General features: G+C 45.5%; 1 protein-coding gene across 1 annotated transcript in view; it reads left to right on the forward strand.

Annotated features, from left to right (window-relative positions):
* Gfod2 (Gfo/Idh/MocA-like oxidoreductase domain containing 2) overlaps window positions 1-23,374 on the forward strand; it is a 38,146-nt gene that overhangs the window by 7,777 nt on the left and 6,995 nt on the right. Inside the window, exon 2 of the mRNA XM_050143412.1 lies at window positions 19,271-19,614. Within this exon, the coding sequence (XP_049999369.1) occupies window positions 19,356-19,614 (259 nt within the window). The 5' untranslated portion in view covers window positions 19,271-19,355. The remainder of the gene's footprint in view (window positions 1-19,270; window positions 19,615-23,374) is intronic.

Genomic DNA, 23,374 nt, shown 5'->3' on the forward strand with positions numbered 1-23,374 from the left:
CTGGACTCAGACTCCTGGCAGTTCTCCAGCCTTTGTCTTCTGAGTTCTGGGATTACAGTCATGTGCACCTGCCCAGCTTCTTATGGATATATTGTAAAGAGCCAGTTAGATGGCTCAGTGGGTAAAGGCACTGTTGCTAGCCTAACGACCTGAGTCTGAGTCCTAGTACCTACATAGTAGGAGAGAACCAACTCCTGTAAGTTGTCTCTACCTCCACAAGTGTGCACAACAAACAAACAAACACATGTGACTTAAACAATAGCCAGGAGTGGTGGCTCACATCTTTGATCCCAGTTCTTGGGAGGCAGGTGGAGCTCTGAGTTCCAGGCCAGCCTGGTCTACAAAGTGAGTTCCAGGACAACCAGGACTGTTACACAGAGAAACCCTGTCTCAAAAAACCAAAACAAAGCCGGGCAATGGTGGCGCACGCCTTTAATCCCAGCACTCAGGAGGCAGAGGCAGGCGGATCTCTGTGAGTTCGAGGCCAGCCTGGTCTACAAGAGCTAGTGCCAGGACAGGCTCCAAAGCTACAGAGAAACCCTGTCTCAAAAAAACAAAAACAAAAACAAAAAAAAAAAAAAACAACAAAAAAAAGAAACAAACAAACCAATAAAGATCTGATAGAGCTGGCAGAGGAATGCTTTTATTACAGCTGAAGCTTTGTAAGCTAATAGCAAACTAAATGCATCTGTGGGTGTTCCATTCACTTCTCCTTTATGGCCCAGTTAGCTGACCCTTGGCGCATAGGGTGTTCATGCTTCACGGACTAGGTCACTGGGCTGGTCCTTGGTGTCCTGTCTACAGTGGAGTGGAGAGTTGGTGCCTCTGTGCTCTGAGGTGGTGGTTGCCTAGCAAGTGACTGCCCTGTCACGCCATAGCTAGTGTAGCTGAGGGTTAGCATCTCTTTCCTTTGTCCTGCTTTTGGTTTTGCTTCCAGTGGGAAGGCGGAAATACGTGACCATGTCATAGACTCAGTGCAGGCACTGTTCACATAGATGATATTAATGGAAACAAATTGGTGAGAGTCAATACCTGTTTCCTAGCTCTTCCCCTCTCTTCCCTTCCCAGTTCTTTTCCACTCCTTCTCCTTCCTCATCCCTCCCTTCCCTTTTGCTTCTGTTTTTTTTGGGGGGGGGTTTGTCTGTGTGTCTGTGTTTCTGTCTCTCTGTGCCTGGGCATATGTTGTGGTGAGAGGTGCATGTCTTGTCTTTCTGTTGTGAGAGTCCCAGATAGCAGACTGGATTGTCATACTTGGCACCAAGTGCCACCAAGCTCTGAGCCATCTCACCAGCCTCTTTTTGTTGTTGTTGTTGTTTGGTTATTTTTGTTTGTTTGTTTGTTTTTGTACCGGTTCTCTATATTGCTCTGGCTGGTCTCAGCCTGCCTCTGTTGCCCAAATGCTGGGATCAAAGGTGTGCACCACCATACCAGACTTCTCCTTTGTGTAGATGTGTGTGTGTGTTTTATTTGTTGTGGTTTAGTTTTGTTTTTTTGTTTTTGTTTTTCTAGACAGGGTTTCTCTGTGGAGTCCTGGCTGTCCTGGAACACTCTCGGTTGACTAGGCTGGCCTTGAACTCACAGAGATAAGCCTGGCTTCTCCTCCTCCTCCTCCTCCTCCTCCTCCTCCTCCTCCCTCACTTCTTCTCATCTAGTCTTGCTGTGTGGTCAAGACTGACCTAAAACTCAGTGATCCTCTTGCCTTAGCCTCCCAAGGGCTGGGATCATAGCTGTGCGTCACCATAGCCAGCTTCAGCTCTTGGTTTTCTTTCTTTTTTGGTTTCTCAGAGACAGGATTTCTTTGTGTGGATTAGGCTAGCCTCGTTTTTATGCCATGTTTTTATGTGGAAGTCAGAAGATAACTTTTCAGTTCTCCTCCTCAGCCACGTGGGCCTCAGGGGTTGAACTCAGGTTGTCAGATGTGGTGACAAGCACCGTTATCCACTGAGCCATCTCCCCAGCCCAGACAGAGATCCACCTGCCTCTACTTCTGCCTCCCAAGTGCTGGGATTAAAGGCATGCGCCACCACCACCTGGCTCAGTTCTCACTCCTAAGATTTAAAAATAATCATTTATCTAAAGTCAAAAAGATAAAGAAGAATTTAAGAGCCTCACAGGCTGATTTGATTTCCTTATCTCACGTTTGTTCGGTGACTGGGTCTTTCTGCAGCCTCTGCTCCTTGTCAGAAGCTGGGCTGTTTTTAGACAGCAGTGTGCGAGCGAAGCTGCGTCCTGCCATTCTGACTGCTTGACGTGTGAGCTCTGAGAGAGACAAAGCCCAGGGTGCTGTGGGAACACTAAACTGAACCACTCTTTCCAGCTAAGGACACAGGCTCTCGGAGGAGGGGCTGCTTCAGTGAAGAGCTGACAGTTCCGAGGGGTTAGAGAAGAGCTTTACAGGGAGAGTAAGTGACGTGGGCCGAAGGAGGCAAGCGAAGATAGTGGCTAGCCTGGGTCATGCATGTATCAGACCAAGTGGCAGAGGGATGGGAAGTGTCCTGCCACACAGAGTCTGTGAGCATTGTCAAGAAATTTGGGGGGAAAAAAAAAGGGACTGGAGAGATGGCTCAGAGGTTAAGAGCACTGACTGCTCTTCCGGAGGTCCTGAGTTCAATTCCCAGCAACCACATGGTGGCTCACAGCCATCTGTAATGAGATCTGGTGCCCTCTTCTGGCCTGCAGGCATGGAGGCTGAACACTGTGTACATAATAAATGAATAAATCTTTAAAAAAAAATTGGGGGCCTATGGGTGCTTCCCTTAGGCTAGGAAAACGTACTGGGTACCTTTGGAGGTCAAAGTAGTGGTGAATTCAAGTGACACCAGGATGTCCAGTTGTTGGGGAGGGGTGACAGACTGTTGTGGGGACAGGGAGGCTTCGCTGTTGCCATGTTTCTTTTAAACTGGTTAAATTTGAGTCTCAGTGTTTGCGTCCTCTGTTACTCTCCTCCCTTTATATTGGTCTGTGGCCTTTGAACACAGCCTCCAGACTGACATACGGTGTTCTTTTCTGGTAGGAGAAGGAACTTAACTGCAAGGAGGGCTGTGGTGTGGCTCATGTGCTGGGAAGGTGGGGTCAGAGTTGCAGAAGTGGTTTTGGATGAAGGGCTCGCTCTTGAGAGCTCGTGTTGCAATATAAGACAGGGGATGGGGGGTCAGCTCCTCTTCCTAGTCCTCAGTTTGCTGTCATCTGATGCTTGTTTTCTTTCCTGAATACTTAACCAGATTCTTTTCCAGACTACTCAACTCTGTGTGTGTCTGTGTACATGTGGATATGTTTGTCTGTCTTTGTGTGTACATGTGGATATGTTTGTCTCTGTGTGTATATATGTGAATGTTTGTGTGTACATGTGGATATGTTTGTCTCTGTGTGTATATATGTGAGTGTTTGTGTGTACATGTGGACATGTTTGTGTATGTGTATGCATGTGAATGTTTGTGTGTTGTGTATATATGTGGGTATGTTTGTGTATGTGTATACATGTGATATGTTTATGTGTTGGGTGTATACATCTGTGTATATGTGTGTGCATGTGGATATGTTTGTGTGTTGTGTACATGTGTGTGTCTGTGTGTGTGCATGTGCATGAGCATGTGGGTATGCGTGCATGGAGGTCAGGCTGATCACAGCGGTCTCCTCGTTTAGTTTCCACTTTATTTTTGAGACAAGGTCTCTTACTGAACCTCAGTTTCACAAAGTTGGCTAGACTAGCTGGCCAGCAAGCCAAGGACCTTCCTGTCTTTGGTTTCTCGGCACTGGGACTAACATGGGGGCATAGTGGTACCCCCTAGCTTTTACATGGATATTGGAGAACTAAACACAGGTCCTCCTCGTTATGCAGCGAGTACTTTACTGACTAAGCTGTTTGCCTTGTGTTTTGTTTGAAACAGGGATTTATCGTGGCACTGAGCATTTGGGTTAAAAGCCATGAACTACCGTGCCTAACTGGAAATCTCCCTTTTCCTCTCCCCTCCTCCCTCACTACCTCTCCTTCCTTCTCTTCCTCCCTATCTCCCTCTCTTTTTTTTTTTTTTAAAGGTAGGGTCTCATGCAGTCCAGGCTGCCTAGAACTCACTATGTTGGAAAGGGTAACTGAACTTCTGATTCTTGTGTCTCTATCTCTGAAGTTCTAGAATTAAGCCACTGTGCCTTCTTCTGTTTATGCAGTGTTAGGTAGACATAGAACCCTGCTTCGTGTGTGCCACTCAGGGGCTCTGCCAGCCTGATTTTTACGCTTGTGTGCATATCCCACGACCCTACGGGATTATATGCAGCTTTTCTTTTGTTTATCTTTGGTTTTTGGATAGGGTCTCAATATGTAGCCTAGGCTGGACTGGAATTCAGAATCCTTCTGCCTCAGCTTCTCAAGTACTATGATTACAGGGATGAATGACTATTCCCATCTCTATATACATTTTTTTTTAAACTTGGGTTTTTGTTGTTGTTTTGTTTGTTTTTGAGACATGGTCTCACTAAGGAACCCTGGCTAGCCTCTCCTATGTAGATCAGGCCCTGGAATTCTCAAAGATCCTCTGCCTCTGTCTCCTGAGTACTGGGATTAAAGGTGTGCACTACCACACCTGACTGTATTTATTCATTTCATATGTGCAAGTATTTTGTGTGCATGTGTGTCCGTCCATCAGATTGCATGCCTGGTGCCCTAGGATGTTAAAAGAGGGCATTGTCAGATCCCCTGGAACTGGAATTACAGACAGCTATTGTAAGCTACCATGTGGATGCTAGGAGTTGCGCCCAGGCCCTTTGCAGGTGCCCTTAACCAGTGAGCCATTTCTCTAGCCAAAATTGTAAATAGTAAAATTTTATTAGCTCAGTAAATGTGTCTTGCTTTCTTGACTATGTGGGAACAAGGTCCGAAATATTTTTCTCTTTTTTTCCAGAGCATATTTATTAAACATTTATTATATACTAAGTATCAGTGATAAAACATTGGAAAAAACAGACTGCTCCAGGCCCCCCAAATTCCTTGTTCCCAGGGAGCATAAATTCTAATAGGTTGGCAGATAAAACAACAGCAGCAACAATATAACCATAAACCTGTTCTTATAGGACTGTGTTCAAAAAGGAAGCAGATCATTAATAGAACACTTGTTGCCTGTCGTGTATGAGGCTTCGGACTAATTCTCCAGTACTAAAGGACTAGAAAGGGAAAAGGACCATATTTGAGTAGAGGCCTGAAAGGAAGGGGAAGATAAGTGAAGTTCTGTAGAACAGAGCAGATCTCAAGTGTCGTAGTCCTGAGATGGGAGCCCCTGGCTTGTGTGAGCTGCACACAGCAGTCAGCGTTGTATTTGGCTTGGCAGATGAGAGGTCAGAACTGGAAAGTAGGCGGCAGGAAAGGCATAGGGCTTTGTAGGTCACTCGAGAAAACGTTTGGACACGTAATTTGATCTGAATTACACTTTAATCGAGTCACTCTTGGTGCCGTGAGAGTAGATTGGGAGGTGTAACGTGGGGGGACGGAGTAGAGGCTGGGACCCAGTTAGGCTGTTGCAGTGATGTAGGAGGAGTGGGCACTTGAACTCAGGTGAGGGTGACGGAAAGTGCAAAGTACTTAGATTCAGGATGAAGTCAGAAGGCAGAGAGTTGGCAAAAGATTTGTTGATGGATCAGATATCACCTGTGGGAAGGAAGCAAAGATAACTCCAAGGTTTTGGCTGGAGCCATTGGAAGATTTATGTTCCCAATTTCAGTGATGAAGCCACCGTGGAAGGATTAGAAACTGTGTTGTTCTGTATGCTTTAAGTTTCAGATGCAGCATCCAAGTGGAGATGTCAGATAGGTAGTTGATTATACTGGTCTGGACCCCAAGCGAAAGGCTCCAGCTGACGACTTTAGGAGTCACTAGGGAATAGATGGTATTTAAAGTCATGAGACTTGGTAGACTCATCAAGGGAGTATAAATAGAAAAGAGAAATGGGCTGGGTAGTTAGTTACATTGGTTATCAGGAGAAACTAGCAGGAAGGGTCTGAGAAGTGGCTAGAGAAATGGGAGCCAAATCAGCAGACATTTGTGTTCTAGAAACCAAGAAAAGAACTCTGTCGTGGAGGGTGGGAAAGACCAGCAGAGGTGCAGACAGATGGAAGTGGGATGAGCATGGGACTTGGCCCTGTAATTAGCAATATTGTTTCTCCAGTGTCTTCTACCTTATTTTCAGACAGGGTCTCCCACTGACCTGAACTCACCTAGCAGGTTAGGCTGCCCAGTGTGCATGTGTGTAAAGTGTATGTGAGTGCCATGGCACCCGTGGAGGTCAGAGGATAACCTCGCGTGTTGGTTCTTGCCTTCCATCTTGAGACAGGTTCATTTCCTCACTATTACAAATGCCAAGCTAGTTGGCCAAAAACTTCTGAAGATTCTCTTGTCTCTTGTCTCTCTGCCTCCTGTCACCCCATAGGAGTTCTAGAATTATAATACCATCAAGAAGACCAGTTTAATATGGGTTCTGAGGATCTGAACTCAAGTCCAGATCCTCATGATTGCATGGCAGGAGCTTTGACCACTGAGCCATCTCCCCACCTCCAAACTAGCCTTTTTGATTTTTGCTTTGGTTTGGTTTGGTTTGGTTTGGATTGGATTTTATTTTGGGAGACAGGGTTTCTCTGGAACTTGCTCTATAGACCAGGCTGGCCTCAAACTCACAGAGATCCACCTGCCTCTGCTTCCCTAGTGCTGGGATTAAAGGCGTGCGCCACCACCACCCGACACTTTTCTTTTTTTTTTAAAGACAGTCTCACTATGTAGACCAGGCTGGCCTGGAACTCACAGAAATCGGCCTGCCTGTACCACATTGGTGTGAGGAATAAAGATGTACATGTGTGTGTGTCGGTGTGTGTTCTGTGCTGGTGTGTCCGTACTGGGCTTGAATCCAGCATTTTAATGGCATTGAACTGCTGTGCTTATTTATTCCCTGGGATGCCAGGATCAGAGTTTTTCATCACGTTCAAACCCACGTGGTGCCTTTCTCTTATGGAACTTAAAATGTATGACATAAATATCATCAGTGTCCTTAGGCTCACCTGGTAGGTTAGATTGTCCTTGAACTCTTTCAGTCCCCTGCCTTACGTCCCAAGTCTTGGGGTTAAAGGTGTGCAGCACCCCCAAGCTCACTCATTTAGTCCTTCTTTATATGACAGCAGTTTTAATCCTACTGTACCTTGTATTCTTTATAGCTTGTGCCTTAAATTGTTGTGACATGCTTGTGTGGTTGCTAGGTTGTTGCCCACTCCTGTAAGCGGTACACTGTGTAAGAGCAGAAGCTGTGTCTGGTTTTTGTTTACCAAAGTATCTCATTCTTTGCTTGATCCCGGCCTGTGGCCTGTGTTTTAGTGAGTCTGTTTGCATAAATTACAGGTGTCATTTTATACAAAAGCACCTTAAACAGCTTATAATTAGCTCAGCTAATGTCACAGTGTTTTTTTTATTTTTTTAAATATTTATTTATTATGTATACAATATTCTGTCTGTGTATATGTCTGCAGGCCAGAAGAGGGCACCAGACCTCATTCCAGATGGTTGTGAGCCACCATGTGGTTGCCAGGAATTGAACTCAGGACCTTTGGAAGAGCAGGCAATGCTCTTAACCACTGAGCCATCTCTCCAGCCCCCTGTCACAGTGTCTTAAAATGGGACTGAGAGTCTGTCTCCATGCTGATGGGCCCTGGCTCACACTTCCGGGCGCAGAGCTTTGTTCTGATGGGCTTGTCACCCTAGCGCTCACTGAGACCCTAGATACTGGTTCCAGCTAGAAGTCATTTCTTCAGAAACTCTATTTTCTTGGTTCTCTTTGTCTCTATGCTGATCAAGTTAGCTTCCATGGCATTTTCTTTGTTTTATAGGAATTAATTTTTAATTCCAAGCCCATTTATCTTGATTACATGTCTGGAATTGCAAAGGGTAAGCGGGTTGCTCTCCGCCCTTCGGTCCCTGCTTATAAATGCCAGCAGTAAGGACAGGAGCCAGGTGTTACAGAGGCACACACCTGTAATCCCAGCACCCCGAAGGCTGAGGCAGAATTGTTCTGAGTTTGAGGCCAGTCTGAGCTACATAATGAGATCTTGTCTGAAAAAAAAATGTTCAAGATGAAAATCAAGGAATAATCCACATACAGTTAAACACACAGCTCTCAAGTACTCAGTTTCAGTTTTGACAGCCATATATAGCACCATGTAACTATAGGATCTCAAGACAGACATTGCTGTGTAGCCCTTTGGCTTGTTTCCCTGTGCTCTTTCCTGGTTAAGTCGCTCTGACCTCGTCTACCACCGCTGGCACTGTTGGGCAGTGGGCACTGTAAGGCTTGTCTGGTCTTTAGAGAGTGGGAAAACTTTTTTTTCTGGGAATTGAATTCAAGACCCCTGGAAGAGCAGCCAGTGCTCTTAACTGCTGAGCCATCGTCTTCGCAGCCCGAGAGCTGCCTGGCAGCCTTCAGTGGCTGTAATGTTTTGTGGTCCCTTGTGTTGATGGTTCGTTTGTACTGCTTTACTGTGTTCCACTGTATCACAGCACCACCATTGGTTTTCTTTTCTTGGATAAATGTCTAGGAATGGAAATGTTACAGGTGAACTCACGTATGTACACATTCTTTTTTTTTTTTGGTTTTTTGAGACAGGGTTTCTCTGTGGCTTTGGAGCCTGTCCTGGAACTAGCTCTGTAGACCAGGCTGGTCTCGAACTCACAGAGATCCGCCTGCCTCTGCCTCCCGAGTGCTGGGATTAAAGGCGTGCGCCACCACCGCCCAGCTACACATTCATTCTTTAGGACTATCACTTTAGCTGGATGTGGTGGTGCAACCTTTAGTCCCAGCACCCAGGAGGCAGAAGCAGGTGGATCTCTGTTGAGGTGGAGGCCAGTCTGGTCCACATAGTAGGTTTCAGGACAACCAGGGCTATGTAGAAAGACCTGTGTCAAACAAACAAACAAAACCCTCTTAATTTCTGAAGTAGTTGTATTGTTTTATCTTTTTGTTGTTGTTTCGAGGCAAGGTTTCTCTGTAGCTTTGGAGCCTATCCTGTAACTCATTCTTCAAGCTCATAGAGATCTGCCTGCCTCTGTCTCCCAAGTGCTGGGATTAAAGGTGTGTGCCGCCACTACCTGGCAATTGTATTATTTTTTACCTCCACCATAAACATATGAGATTTCCATCTGTTCCATGTCCTCTGCACACTTTGGGATTGTCACTCTTTCTTGCTTTGTTCAGAATTGAACCCAGCCTCATGCAGATAAGCAAGTGTTTCAAGCCTTATTATTATTACTATTTTTTAACTTTCACTGTTCTGGGGCTGGAGAGACAGCTCAGCTGTTAAGAGCACTTGCTGTTCTTACAGAGGACCTGGGTTCAGTTCACAGCACCCATGTAGGCTGGTAGAACGCTTAGTGAAACTCTGAGTTCAGTCTCCAAGACTGATCCAAATTGAAGACACCCAAGCTGTTTGATAGAAAGTGTAATGGGTAGCAAGAACAGAGCTTGTTTGTAGCCCTGGGCCTCCACTTAATTGGGCTATTGTTAAACCAGGTGAACAGACCAGAACAGGCTGGACTCTGGGGTGGGGCCTATGAAGGTTGTAGGAGTTTAGTTGATATGAAGTATATTAGGTAATTTCTTAACTGTATAACAAACAGCCTCAAAATCCAAGAACTTAAGACAAATATGTATTTTTCATGCTTCCTGGGGTGGTCTGGTCTAAGTCAGTTCTGATGGACCTGATGGCCTGGCATAATCTCACTCATAACTGGCAGCTGGTTCAGTGTCAGATGAGGTAATGCGAATAATTTGGTCACGTCTCTCATGATCCCATGGCTTTGCACTTATCCCATGGCCGCAGATATCTTGAGTAGTAGGACCTCCCTTAGCAACGGTGTTTTTCAAGCTTGTGTCCTACTGCTGTTGGCCAAACAGTGTTGTCAATGAGATCTCTGTCTGGACTCCCTTACTTCCCTGCTCCTTTGACCATTGTAAGAATTCAGATGAAACACAGAATGTAGTGTCGAAGACAGGCATTTTATTACACAGTAATAAAAAACCAAATCCTCTCAAGGGGTGAGAGTGGACAGTGGGCAAAGAGGCCATTGTCCCCGTAGTTTAGGTGAGTTTTATAAGGGCAGACAGCTTTTCTGAGGGTCATTGAAAACCCACTCAGACTGACCCTGGAGGCCAGTGGGATGCACTTGTTCTTCATCAGGAGGCTTCTGCTGGGCAGCAGTCTTAAAGGCTCCCCAGGTGAGCCAGCCCTGTGATAGTCTTTTTTTTGTTTTGTTTTTTTGTTTTTCAAGACAGGGTTTCTCTGTGGCTTTGGAGCCTGTCCTGGAACTAGCTCTGTAGACCAGGCTGGTCTCGAACTCACAGAGATCCGCCTGCCTCTGCCTCCCGAGTGCTGGGATTAAAGGCATGCGCCACCATTGCCCGGCCCTGTGATAGTCTTTAGGCTCCCCAGGTGAGCCAGCCCTGTGATAGTGCAGTAGATTTCATCATCTGCAGAGGTCACACTTTAGAACTGTGCAGTTCAATTACAAACAAAAAGACCCCTAAAAAAAAAAAAAAGCAAAAAGCTTAGTATTTTACTGTTTGATTTTATGCTGATCTGCTTTCATGCTCTCGTTGGCAGCCTGTGGGCTTCTGGAACTGGGTTTGGTTATCAGTTAACAGCCTTCCAGGCAGTTCCGCATAGGATGCCTCTTCCCAGGGCCAAAAGCTATGACTCAGGTCCCATCGCCCTGTCCAGTTATTGAGTCCTGCTCTTTCACTCTGGGTTTACAAGCTGTTGACTGAGAAATTCGTCCTAATGCCCTTCCATCCTGCAGATGTCTAACTGGCTCTCCAACAAAGTCAGCGTGGGTCGTGATTGAGTGCCCACGACGTAGGACACTCATGGGTGTTCTTCTGGGGGAGGATTCCTGAGAAAGTAAGTCCACCTAAAGAGCTCAGGCTGAGTATGGTAGTTCAGGCCTGCAACCCTAGCACACCCAGAGACTGAGGCAGATGAGTTGCCATGAGTTAGTCTCAAAAACAGAGAGGAAGGAAGGAAAGAAGGAACGAAGGAAGGAAGGAACTTCTGACTGAAATGTCCTGAGAGACAGAAGTGGGCTGCCTTTTAAGAGGGGCGTTGCTATGGACGATGAGGGTTTTCTTATCACTTGTCTTTCCCTCCAGTTCAGGGCTTTCAGAGCCCTTCCACCCTGCAGCTTCCCATCCGGTGCCACCTCCAGCCCTGGGGTTGGTGGTGTTTTCCTGTGCTGTACACAAGTATCTACTTAGTATATCGTGCATGTGTGTGTGTGTGTGTGTGTTGGTGGGGGCTCTTCTAGCCCAAGCCTGACTTTAATATGTAGCTGCTCTGGCCTTGAACACTGAAGCTCTGTGACTCCAGGCATGTGCCACTGTGCCCTGTCACACCTTAAAATAGATTTGCTGAAATGCCTGTCTTGTCGTGACATGGTATTCCCCGCGGCTATAGACAATGTCTCATTGTGCTGCAGGAAGCTCTTGCGTGATCAGATATTCTCCCAGCAATAAGAACAAGTGCTCTTGACTGCTGAGCCTTTCCTGTACCTCCTATTTCTGTTTCTTTAAAAAAAAAAAAATCCACAAGTTGTGGAGGCAGAAGCAGGTGGATCTCTGAGTTCGAGATCCAGCCTGGTCTACAGAGTGAGTTCCAGAACAGCCAGGGCTGTTACACAGAGAAACCCCGTCTTGGAAAAAAAAAATCCACAAATTTTGACAAACTGTACCTTCTATGTTTATCTAATGAGATATACCTCATAGAGATGCAAGGAAGTATGGGAAATACAGGATTTAGCCCTTTTACATATTACAACCCCAACATTATAAAGAACAGAATTACAATAATTGAGTTTAACTTTCACAAGTGGCTTTATTTTCAGTTCTAGCGTCAGGTGACACTTCATTCCTTAAAGCAGGACGAGTGTCTCAGTGAGCCAGGAAGAGGCTGATTCAAGCGCTGCAGGGCTGGAGGGCCGTGGCTGTTCTTGCAGAGGACCAGGATTTGGTTTCCAGCAGCGGCCCACAGCTGTCTCTTAACTTCAGCTCCAAGCATGCAGGTGTTGCACTGCATAAACCTGGGCAAAACACCCAAGCACTCTTTTTTCTTTCTTGATGTGTTTTTATTTTTAATTAAAAAGAAAAAGGCTGAAGAAAACAAACTAGCAGCAGTAGTTTTTACTTTCTTTGTAATCACAACTAGCCGCCATCATATAGCTGCAGCTTTCCTTTCTTACTGAAGGGTTGAGGCAGAGAAGTCTTTATTGTCATGCTAGTTGACACTGATCTTTTGGGGAAATTCACCTGCTGCCTCTCTAACCTAATGTCTGAGAGAGTGAGGTAACAGTCTAGTTTAAACTCAGCGACAACCGGAATGAAAAAGGTATAACTTTAGCTTGAATCCATTTTGATTTTTAACCTGGTGTGTCGGGACCTAATGTAACCATAGACAGAAGGATTCACAGGCGTCTTCTGACATAAGGCCTCACTCCTACGTGAGCTGCTGAATGACAGCTGCCACTAACTCAGAATATGTGACTTCTACATAGGTAGAGTGTTCTTTCCTGGACACCATCACCTTCATGACTATACTTTGCCCTGTACTGTATAAACCCATGGATAGGGCATGAGTTAGCAAATCTTGTGTTTAAAAGGCCAGCTTTAACTATTTTAGGCTTTGTGGGCCCTTGTGGCCTGTTGCTGCTACTGAACTGCTTGCTGTAGCTTAGAGCAACAATAATAGAATGGGTACATGGTGGGAGGAGGAGTGGGGAAGGCGCTGGAGAGACGCTCAGAGGTTGGGGCACTGGCTGTTGTTCCAGAGGACTCGAGTTCAATTCAGCCCTCTGTACTTCCAGTTCCAGGGGATCTGACACCTTTTACTGGCCTTCACAGGTATGAGTATGGTGCACAGACATATGCAGGCCAATTGCTCATAAGATAAATAAATAATAATTTAAAAGAATGGGTAAATGGGTGTGCGTGACTGTGTTCCAATAAAGCTTTATTTATAAAACCAGGCATCAGATTAGAATTGTTTCACATTTCTTTCTCTTTAGGGCACTACAGTTTCTTAAGTTATTTAGGCTTAGAACATTAATTACTGCCATTTGTTGAATTGCAATTGATTTATTTTTAGTTTGTTTATTGAGGATAACCTTAAACTCCCAACGTAACCAGTAATGACTTTGGACTTCTGATCCTCCTATTTCCCAAGTATTGGTTTTTCAGGCATGTCCACTGTATCAGTGCTGGGTAGGGGGGTGCAGGAGGGGAAGAGCCTTGTGCATGCTAGACCAACACTGTATCAAATAGGCCTTAGAGCAGCTCGACTCTTACCCTTAGTGATGGCTGAGAGCCAGACCGGCTCCTTCTTCTGTCAAGCTTGCCTGCCTTAGGTCTACCACACAGCCAACGCAATCTGTTCACGTTTTACATCTTTTGTTTCTTAATTTTATTTTATATGTTTTGCCAGTATGTATGTCTGTGTGAGGGTCAGATTACCTGAAACTAGAGTTATAGACAGTTGTGAGTTGCAATGTGGGTGGTGGGAATTGAACCTGGATCCTCTGAAGAGTAGCCAGTGCTCTTAACTACTGAGCCATCTCTCCAGCCCCCTATGTACTGCATCTGTATGGGAAGTTTAATAGGGGCTGTGGGGATAAAAACATGAAAACCCTAATCAGGAGATGACGAGTCAGAAAGGTGGGCAGGAGCCAGAGCTGGCAGCACTGAGTGGTAGTCTAAGGACGGGCTCTAGCGGACGGTATGTTCAGGCCCCTGCCTCTGGATCCAGAAGGCCAATCTCTCAGGAGCAAGACTCCAGGTCTTCTGGCTTCCATCTGCGTCTCTAGAAGGAATCTGAGAGCTGGAAAGTCAAGGCTCTTATCCCGTGATCTCTCTTTTTCAAAGATAGGGTTCTAGCAGGATTTATGTTCTTCAACTGCGGCTCCTGTTCCAGCCACTTCCACTTTTCCTCCAATGTGTCTGGGCTAGGAGCATGACCAGGTACAGTCAGTCCTGACAGTCTCTTGGTGCCCTACTATCCGTTGCAGGGCCACTCACGCAATTATAAACCATACCTTTACTCAAGGTCTCTTGTTAACCTCTGAGTGTACTGGTTGTTTCCTGTAAGCAGCTGAATACCATTAATTTCCTTTTTAAAGTTGACACAAGGATGAAGGCAGAATAGATTTAGGAGACATTTGATTAAAAAGAAACAGTTACAGGCTAGCAAGAGGGCTCAGAGGTTAAGAGCACTGGCTGATCTTCAGAGGTCCCAAGTTCAATTCCCAGCAACCACGTGGAGGCTCATAACCATCTATAATGAGATCTGGTGCCCTCTCTTGGCCTGTAGGGATACACACAGAGAACACTGTATGCAGAATAAATAGATCTTAAAAAAAAAAAAACCTATCTAGTAGTACATGTGTGTACATACACAACTAAGTTTAAAATATATATAGCGAGGCAGTAGAGGCACACACCATTAATCCCAGAACTCAGGAGGCAGAAGCAAGTGAATCTTGTTCGAGGCAAGTTCAACGCCAGCCTAGTTTACAGAGCAAGTTTTTTTTTTTTTTTTTTTTTTTGGTTTGGTTTGTGGCGGGGCAGGGTTTCTCTGTGTAACCCTGGTTGCCCTGGAACTCACTCTGCAGACTAGGCTGCCCTCAAACTCAGAGATCCACCTGCCTCTGCCTTCCGAGTGGAAGCCAGCTATGGAAAAGTCTGTTTTCCCAGCTTTAAGACAAGATTATGTGGACTTAAAGACAGCTGATACTGCCTGATGGGATGTATCCGTGCAGCCAGCTCAGGATCACCTTTGTTGTCCTGCAGAGCTGTTGGTTTGATTTGTGTGTAGAGGGTGTGGTGCCTACATCTGGGCAAGTGTCTTTGGGAGCCAGAGAAAGATGCCAGATGGCCTCCTCTATTACTCTGTACCTTATTCTGGTGAGACAAGGTCTCTCCTTGAACCAGAAATTTACCATTCTGGCTAGACTGACTGGCCAGCAAGTTCTTGGGAACCACCTGCCTCTGTGTCCCAACTGCTGGGGTTGTAGGCTCACAAAGCCATACTTGGCTTTGAACATAGGTGTTGGAATTTGAATTCATGTCTTCATGTTCACATTGCAAGCGTTTGTACCCCGAGCTGTCTCTATAGTCCCTACTATTTATTTACTTGTTTATTTTGCTGCTTCTGAATATTAGATATCACTATTTATTGGTTATTTGAAAATGAAATTTGGGGCCTGTCAGATAACTCAGCGGGCACAGGCACTCGCTGCACTAGTGTGATGACCTCAGTCTGTCCCCAGAACGCGTGGTGGAGACAACTAACTCCCAGTTATTCTCTGACCTGTATGCCTTGAGATGTGCATGTTACACTCAAACACATATAACAATAATAATTTTTTTTTCTGAGACAGGTTTTCTCTGTGTAACAGCTCTAGCTGTCCTGGAACTAGCTCTGTAGACCAGACTGGCCTCGAACTCACAGAGATCTGCCTGCCTCTGCCTTCCAAGTACTAGGATTAAAGGCGTGCGCCACCACAGCCCGGCAACAATAATAAATAATTCAAATTCAGAAAAGCTTGCACCTTTGAGAGCTGGTTGTGGTGGTCCACTTGGTGGGTACAAGTAGCAGGAGTTCAAGGTCACCTTCAGCCACGTGGTGAGTTAAAAAAGGCTAACTTGAAATACAAGAGGTCCTATCTCTAAAAAAAAGATTTTATTGCTCTCTGCTCCTTGACTGGACTCCATGTGGCCAGCCGCCTCCTGCAGCTGTTGTCTTATGCCATGATAGACCATCCTCTAAAACTGCAAACCAAAATAAGCCCTTCTTTCCGTTAAAAACAAGCGAACATAAAATGATGAATCTCAATATATGTCCCTGTATTTCACTATAGCAGTCTTGGCTGTCCTGGAACTCGCTTTGTAGACCAGGCTGGCCTCAAACTCGCTGAGATCCACCTGCCTCCGCCTCCTAAGTGCTGGGATTAAAGGCGTGCGCCACCACTGCCCAGCTTAGTTACAGCATTTTCAAACATATATATATATATATATAATATCTCATTGTACTTTGCTCATGTCTTATCTCTCTTCCACACATACAGAGACTGTAAGTCCAAAGATACATAATTTTTTTTAAAAAGCTGAGCCTTCTGTCTACATAAGTACATGGGTGTAATCACAGCTCTGGGAAGCTGAGACAGGCACATTGCTGTGAGTTTGAGGTCTGCCTGAGTTACACAGTTCTAGGCTATAGTATGAAACATTGTCTCAAAAACCAGGAGGGAGTAAGTTGGAGAGAAAGCAAGTGACCAAGTCCTTGGCCACCTATGTGAAGGCCACCCTGCTGGTAAGTGGCAGAGTCAAATCTGAATCCCTGCCTCTAAGCTCCAGCCTGCCTCCCCATCACCTAGTACTTGTACTCTGCATTCCTGAGAGTTGTGGTGATTGGAACTCACATGAACTTGATGAGGCTGGATTTGTCTAGATCTTCAGGGGCAGGGAAAGGCGTATGCAATGATTTTAAGACAAAGAGTAAGAAATTTAGGGGCAAGAAAGAGTAGCCACCAAAATAAACCAGGAAAACTAGCTGTTCCTGCTTGAGCAGGAAATACCCAGTCATCCAGCTTGCTTAGTTTCATGCCATTTAGCTTCCTCAGAGGCCCCTCTGTGGGTGTTAATGAAACTGACCTCGCTTGAGTCAGTGGTAGTAAAACAGGTTATTAAAAAAAATCTAATTTGTTATTTTACATCACCAATGCTTAAGTGTGTGTGTGTGTGTGTGTGTGTGTGTTTATATCCATGGACAGTGGTGCATGCTTTTTTTTTTTTACTTTTTGGATCTCTTGAGACAGCGCCTTTCTGTGTAGCTTTGGAGCATGTCCTGGAAGTAGCTCTATAGAGATCCACCTGTCTCTGCCTCTCAGGTGCTGGGATTAAAGGTGGGTGCCTCTGCCATTGCTGATGCATGCCTTTTAATCCCAACACTTGGGAGGCAGAAGCCAATGGATCTCTGATATGGCCAGCCTAGCCTATAAATAAAGTTAGTTCCAGGACAGCCACGGCTATAAGAAAAAACCCATTTCAAAAATAAATATTGATACATGTGTGCATATGCTATTTATTTATATGTACAGCATATATAACTAGAGTAGTTAGGAGCACAGTGTGAAATAGGAAGAGATATGTTGTCCTGGGCATAATTTTAGAGAGAATATGGACATCTCTGGCTTTTTATTTTTTTCTAATTTTTATATGCATTGGTGTTTGAGGGAGTCGGATACCCTGGAACTTGAGTTATAGACAGTTGTGAGCTGCCATGTGGGTGTTGGGAATTGATCCCGGGTCCTCTGGAAGAACAGCACGTGCAGCTGGGCGGTGGTGGCGCACGCCTTTAATCCCAGCACTCGGGAGGCAGAGGCAGGCGGTTCTCTCTGGGTGTTCGAGGCCAGCCTGGTCTACAAGAGCTAGTTCCGGGACAGCGGGACAGGCACCAAAGCTACAGAGAAACCATATCTCGAAAAACCAAAAAAAAAAAAAAAAAAAGAACAGCACGTGCTCTTAACTGCTGAGCCATTTCTGCAGCCCCTATCCCTGGCTTTTAATAATCAGTGCTCTGCAGAGCCAGGCGTAGTGACTTAGACTTTAAGTCTCAGCATGAAAGGCAACGATAGGTATATCTCTGTACGTTTGAGGGCAGCCTGATCTACGTATTGAGTTCCAGGCACACAGGCCTTCATAGTGAGACCCCGTGTTTAAAGTAAATAAATTGGGTAAGACAAAATCCCAATGGTAGTGACAGGGGCCAGCCAGGCTCCACATCTATAGTGGAGAGCACAAACCAGAGCTGAGAATGTTTTCATTCGTAGGAAACTTTGGCACATGAAGCCCTAGGTTCATTCCCTAGCACCTAAAACCAGGTGTGGTTCACAGGTTGAGGCTACCCTAGGATGCGCAAGACCCTGTCTATAAGTAAGTAAACAAACTAACATCCTAATGACATATACACAAACAAAACAAAAAGTCCTAGAGGCTCTGAGTTGCTGACTGCAGGAGCCATGCTTGTTTCAGTGGTCCTCAAAGGCACAGATGTTCTGTCCCCAGGAGAGGATGATGCAGGATACCTTGTGAATCAGGCTCTCCCTTCCCCCAGTGAGCGTGCGGCAGTGCCTTTCAGGGGTCGAGGGCCCTGTGCTGCATGGTTTCAGTGCCCGGTGTTATTTATCTAATCTGTCATTTTTATTAGCTACCCTTGTTTTTTGGTCTTTTTGTTTTGCTTTTGGTGTTTTGGTTTGTTTGTTTTGTTTTGAGACAGGGTCTCTGTATAGCCCTGGGTGTCCTGGAACTCTGTATGTAGACCACACTGGACTCAAATTCAGATTCGCCTACCTCTGCCCCCTGAGTGCTGGGATTAAAGGAGTGTGTCATCATGCTTGACTTCCTTTTTTTTTCCTGATTTTTTTCAGTCTTTTTTTGAGACAGACTCTTGTTCTTTAGGCCAGGCTGCCCTCGTATGCCCACACGCCTGCCTGAGGCTCCAGGTGCTTGTCTTTATAGTGCTGCAGCTGCTGCCTTTTAGTTCCTACTTCTTCCCACTGTCGTATTGTGAAATTGCTAAATGTTTGCAGCAAGAAAACTTTAATTAAGGGCTGGAGAAATAACTCAGAGCTTAAGAGTATTACTCCTTTTGTGGAGGACCTGGGTTCAGTTCCCAGCATCTGTGTAATGCACCGACATCAGGTACACACACACACACACATCAAGTAAATACTTTTTAAGAAAAGGAAATTTAAGATCAGTCCTTTTTTGTGATTGAAGCCTTGAAGGCTAAATTACTTGCCCAGATTTGACCCCCCCACACACTTATTGTTTTTGTTTTGTTTTGTTTTTAGTTTTTCTTGGTTTTTGGAGACAGGGTTTCTCTGTAGCTTTGGAGTCTGTCCTGGAACTAGTTCTTGTAGACCAGGCTGGCCTCAAACTCACAAAGATCCACCTGCCTCTGCCTCCCGAGTGCTGGGATGAAAGGTGTGTGCCACCACCGCCCGGCTTGTTTGTTTTGTTTTCTCTGTGTCTAACAGGTGACTGTGGTATCAGTGTTCAAGGAACAAAATCCTTCAGCTTTTATTTTGGAAAAATACTTCATTTGTTCTTTGGGGTCAGAAAACTTAATTGCTTTCAAATTATCCAAGAATGTAGGTTCCACTGAGTATGATCTCCCCCACTAACCAGTTTGTTTCTTACTATTTTAGGAACCATGTTTGACCGGTACTATGGGAAGGTCCGCTCTATCCTGGAGACCCTTGTAAGGAGATGAGTCGTTGAGCAGAGGCCAGAATGAAGTTGCTGCCAGGAGTGGGAGTGTTTGGGACTGGCAGCTCAGCCCGGGTCCTAGTCCCGCTGCTGAGAGCAGAGGGGTTCACCGTGGAGGCCCTGTGGGGGAAGACCGAGGAGGAAGCAAAGCAGCTGGCCGAGGAGATGAACATCACTTTCTACACCAGCCGGACCGATGACGTCTTGCTGCATCAAGATGTAGACCTGGTGTGCATCAACATCCCACCTCCGCTCACCCGGCAGATATCCGTGAAGGCTCTAGGTATGTACCTTCAGACCGCAGCAGGCGGAATGTGTTTCCCTTTGGGCAGTCCTCCACAGCTCACTGCCCTCTCACAGGCCTGGGCATTCCTTCTTTGTCTGTGTTTGCGTGTAGCCGTGATGTGGGACATCGCTGGGACACGGCTAGGAAAGGGATGTTGGAGATTGATTCTAAAAGCTCTCAAGAGGAAAGAATAGCTCGACCTTCTGTACCCCCTGTTCACTAGTAACCCTCTGAGCTGACGCTCAGCCCGTCAAGGAGCCAGAGATGTGCGGTTGTTGACTCTCGGGTCTGCCTCTGGACCCTGCGGGTCACTTGTGACCGCTGTGTGTACTCTGCCGTTGTGTAGCACAGGGCCCTGCAGGAAGGAGCGGAGGCTGTCTAGAAGACTGCGTTTCCCGTGCTTTGTCAGCCCTTGACTGTAGTGAGCACCACCCTTCCTGGCAAGCTGCAATCTCACACTGCCAGACAGCAGGAAGGCTGTCTGTCAGCCCTGGCTTTCCCGACACCAACCACGGGACAGCTCGCTTACATTTCCACTCCCTTGGGAAACTGGGTTTGGGGACCTCTGACCCTGGCTGGGTGTGGCCCTGTCAACTGATCTTCAGCTCCTAGTGAATTCCACTTGATTGTGAACTATGGACAGATTTTTCTTTCATCATACATATCTTGAGACAAGAGTTTACCTATGTAGTTCAGGCTGTCCCCCAACTCACAATCCTGCCTCGCCCTTCTGAGTGCTGGGAGTTTGTGTGTGTGTGTGTGTGTGTGTGTGTGTGTGTGTGCATGTGCGTGCACAACTACTCCTGGCTTCTTTTCTTTCTGTTATTGGATCTCTCTTGCTCTTTTTCTTTATGTTTTTTAAGTTAAGGTTCCAAGCTTTCCAACTGCAGTCAGTTTAGAGTTGCGAGAGTCGCACTGTGGTTTCTCCACCTCCCGGATTTGTTCCCTCGCTGGGGTTGGCAGCTTCCTAGGTGGTTCTGATGCACACTGTGGGTGAAGGGTCACAGACCCACAGCACTGTCTTTGTTCTTCTGTAAAGGATGTAGTTCAATTGGTAGAGCGCTTAGTATGTATGAAAATCAGGGTTCAGTCTCCAGAGCCACAGAAGACTAAGTGTGGTGGTATGTGTATACTCTTAACACCAGCATTTGGGAAGTGGGGCAGGAAGACCAGATCAAATTGTTTTTGGCTTTTGACTCCATAATGAGGTCAAGGGCAGCATGGAATACATGAAAAATTGTGTTTAAGAAAGAAAAGGAAAGCAAGGCGGTGATGGCGAATGCTTTTAATCCCAGCTCTCGGGAGGCAGAGATAGGTGGATCTCTGTGAGCTCCAAGCCAACGTGGTCTACAAAGTGAGTTCCAGGACAGCCAGAGCTACACAGAAAAACCCTGTCTCTAAAAACCAAAAAAAAAAAAAAAAAAGAAAGAAAGAAAGGAGAGGACTAGTGAGAGGCTTGGTGACTATTCTGGGCACTTTGCTCCCAAGGCTGACAACTGGAGTTTGTCACTTGGAAGGAGAGACGACTCCTCAATTTTCCTCTGAATCTGAGGCTCACTGGGATTTGGAAGTATAGCTCAGGCAGAGCTAGTGTGCAGAGACTTTGGGTTCAATCCCCAGTACCCCAAACAAAAGAAAAAGAAATGCAACTGAGGCCCAGTGTAGCAAGGAGGCCACTTGTTAGTTCCCAGCTCCTCAGCCCCGAAATAATCACACAGAAACTGTATTAATTAAATCACTGCTTGGCCCATTAGCTCTAGCTTCTTGTTGGCTAACTCTTACATCATAATTTAACCCATTTCTATTAACATACTGTGTAAAGTTCTGACGTCTATCTCCAGTGGGGCTACATGGCCTTTCCTCACTCTGCTTCCTTTCTCCCAGCATTCAGTTTAGTTTTCCCCACCTACCTAAGTCTGCCCTATCAACAGTCCAAGGCAGTTTCTTTATTCACCAATGGTATTCATATCATATACAGGGGAATTCCACATCAGCCCAGGAATGCTACTTGGGTATTTTCTAAGTCTTGGGCTATAGGCAAAATTGCTTTTCCTTCTCATTAGAGTATTTTTTATTTTGATTTTGTGTCTGTGGTGTCCTTGTGTTTACACTGTGTGTAGAAATGCATGTCCTTTTCATGTCACACATAGAGGCTAGAGCTTAATATTGGGTAATTTCATTTTTAATTTGTAGGGCTGGGGGGGGTGCATGTGACTATGAGTGCCCAGGGAGGAAGCCCATCAGCTCCTCCTGGAGCTGGAGTTATAGGCAGTTATGAGCGGCCCACGCAGGTGCTGGGAATTGGACTTGGGGCTCTCCAGCCCTATCTACTTTATTTTTTGAGACCCTGAACCAGGAGTTCTCCATTTCAACTAGACTGGCCAGCCAGTAAGCCCCTAGGGTACGTCTGTCTGTGTCCACTCCCTGCATCCTCAGTTAGTTGTTCTTGACACATGCCTCGTTTTCCCATGGCCGCTGAATCCCATCCAGCCGGCTCCACAACTGAGTTATGAAAGAGGACAAGGAGGGATTTGTTTTCTAGTTCTAATTCTGCTAAGGATTTTTTCATATTTGGTGATGGATAAGTGCACAAAAACATATTCCATACTGAAAGTGTATGTGAAGCTCCACAGCTTCAGAATATATAGAAATTCACTGAGTTATGTAGACTTTGGGTCTGGTTACTTTTGGTGTGTTTATGTTGTTTAAAAGAGTTTTTAAAAAAAAATAAAAATAAAATAAAAGAGTTTTTGTTGCTCAGGAATAAAGTTTACAAAACTAATTAAGATTAGATATATACATGTATGTCTATATATATTTTATAACACATTAAAGTTTATTAATTAAGTTTAAGAATTAAGTTTATTAATTCTTTTCTCATGAGCTATTACAATAACAAAAGATCACTCTCTAAGCACACTGACCCAGATAATTTAATCTCAAGAACTCCAGTTCTGGGCTAGAGAGATGAGTCAGTGGTTAAGAACACTGGCTGCTCTTCCAGAGGTCCTGAATTCAATTCCCAGCAACCACATGGTGGCTCACAACCATCTGTAATGAGATCTGGTGCCCTCTTCTGGCTTGCAGTCAGACATGCAAACAGAATACCATATACATAATAAATAACTAAATCTTTAAAAATAAAAACTCCAGTTCCTTACGTAGCCTTTTAGCCCAGACCAGATTCCTGCTATGCAGTTCACATTTTTACCGTATACTCATATGAACCCCCAAAGTGTAACTTTTCAAGTTAAATCCTTTACTGATACTGTGTTCCCCCAGTGCTTGGCCCAGGACCTGGCATACTGGGTAAATACAACATTTACATTCCTGTCCATGTGGTCCATATTGCTGGTGGCCAGGAAAGAATGGAGATGGGCTATAGGCAAGAGTGAGAGCCTGCTCTCCTGGTTTGCAAGCTCATACATATTTCTAGTACCTGGGCTGGGTATGGTGGCACCCATCTTTAATTCCAGTGTCCAGAAGTCAAAGACTGGCAGATCTCTGTGGCTAGCCTGGTCTACATAGTGAGTTCCATGACAGCCTGGACTACATAGAGAAACCTTGTCTTACACACACACACACACACACACACACACACACACACACACACGACAGCCTGGACTACATAGAGAAAGCTTGTCTTACACACACACACACACACACACACACACACACACACACACACGACAGCCTGGACTACATAGAGAAACCTTGTCTTACACACACACACACACACACACACGGGCTAGAAAGA

The sequence above is a fragment of the Alexandromys fortis genome, unplaced genomic scaffold (genome assembly GCF_014885135.2).
Source record: "Alexandromys fortis isolate MF-2015 unplaced genomic scaffold, M_Fortis_MF-2015_v1.1 scaffold_1, whole genome shotgun sequence".
In the NCBI taxonomy this organism is placed as follows: domain Eukaryota; kingdom Metazoa; phylum Chordata; class Mammalia; order Rodentia; family Cricetidae; genus Alexandromys; species Alexandromys fortis.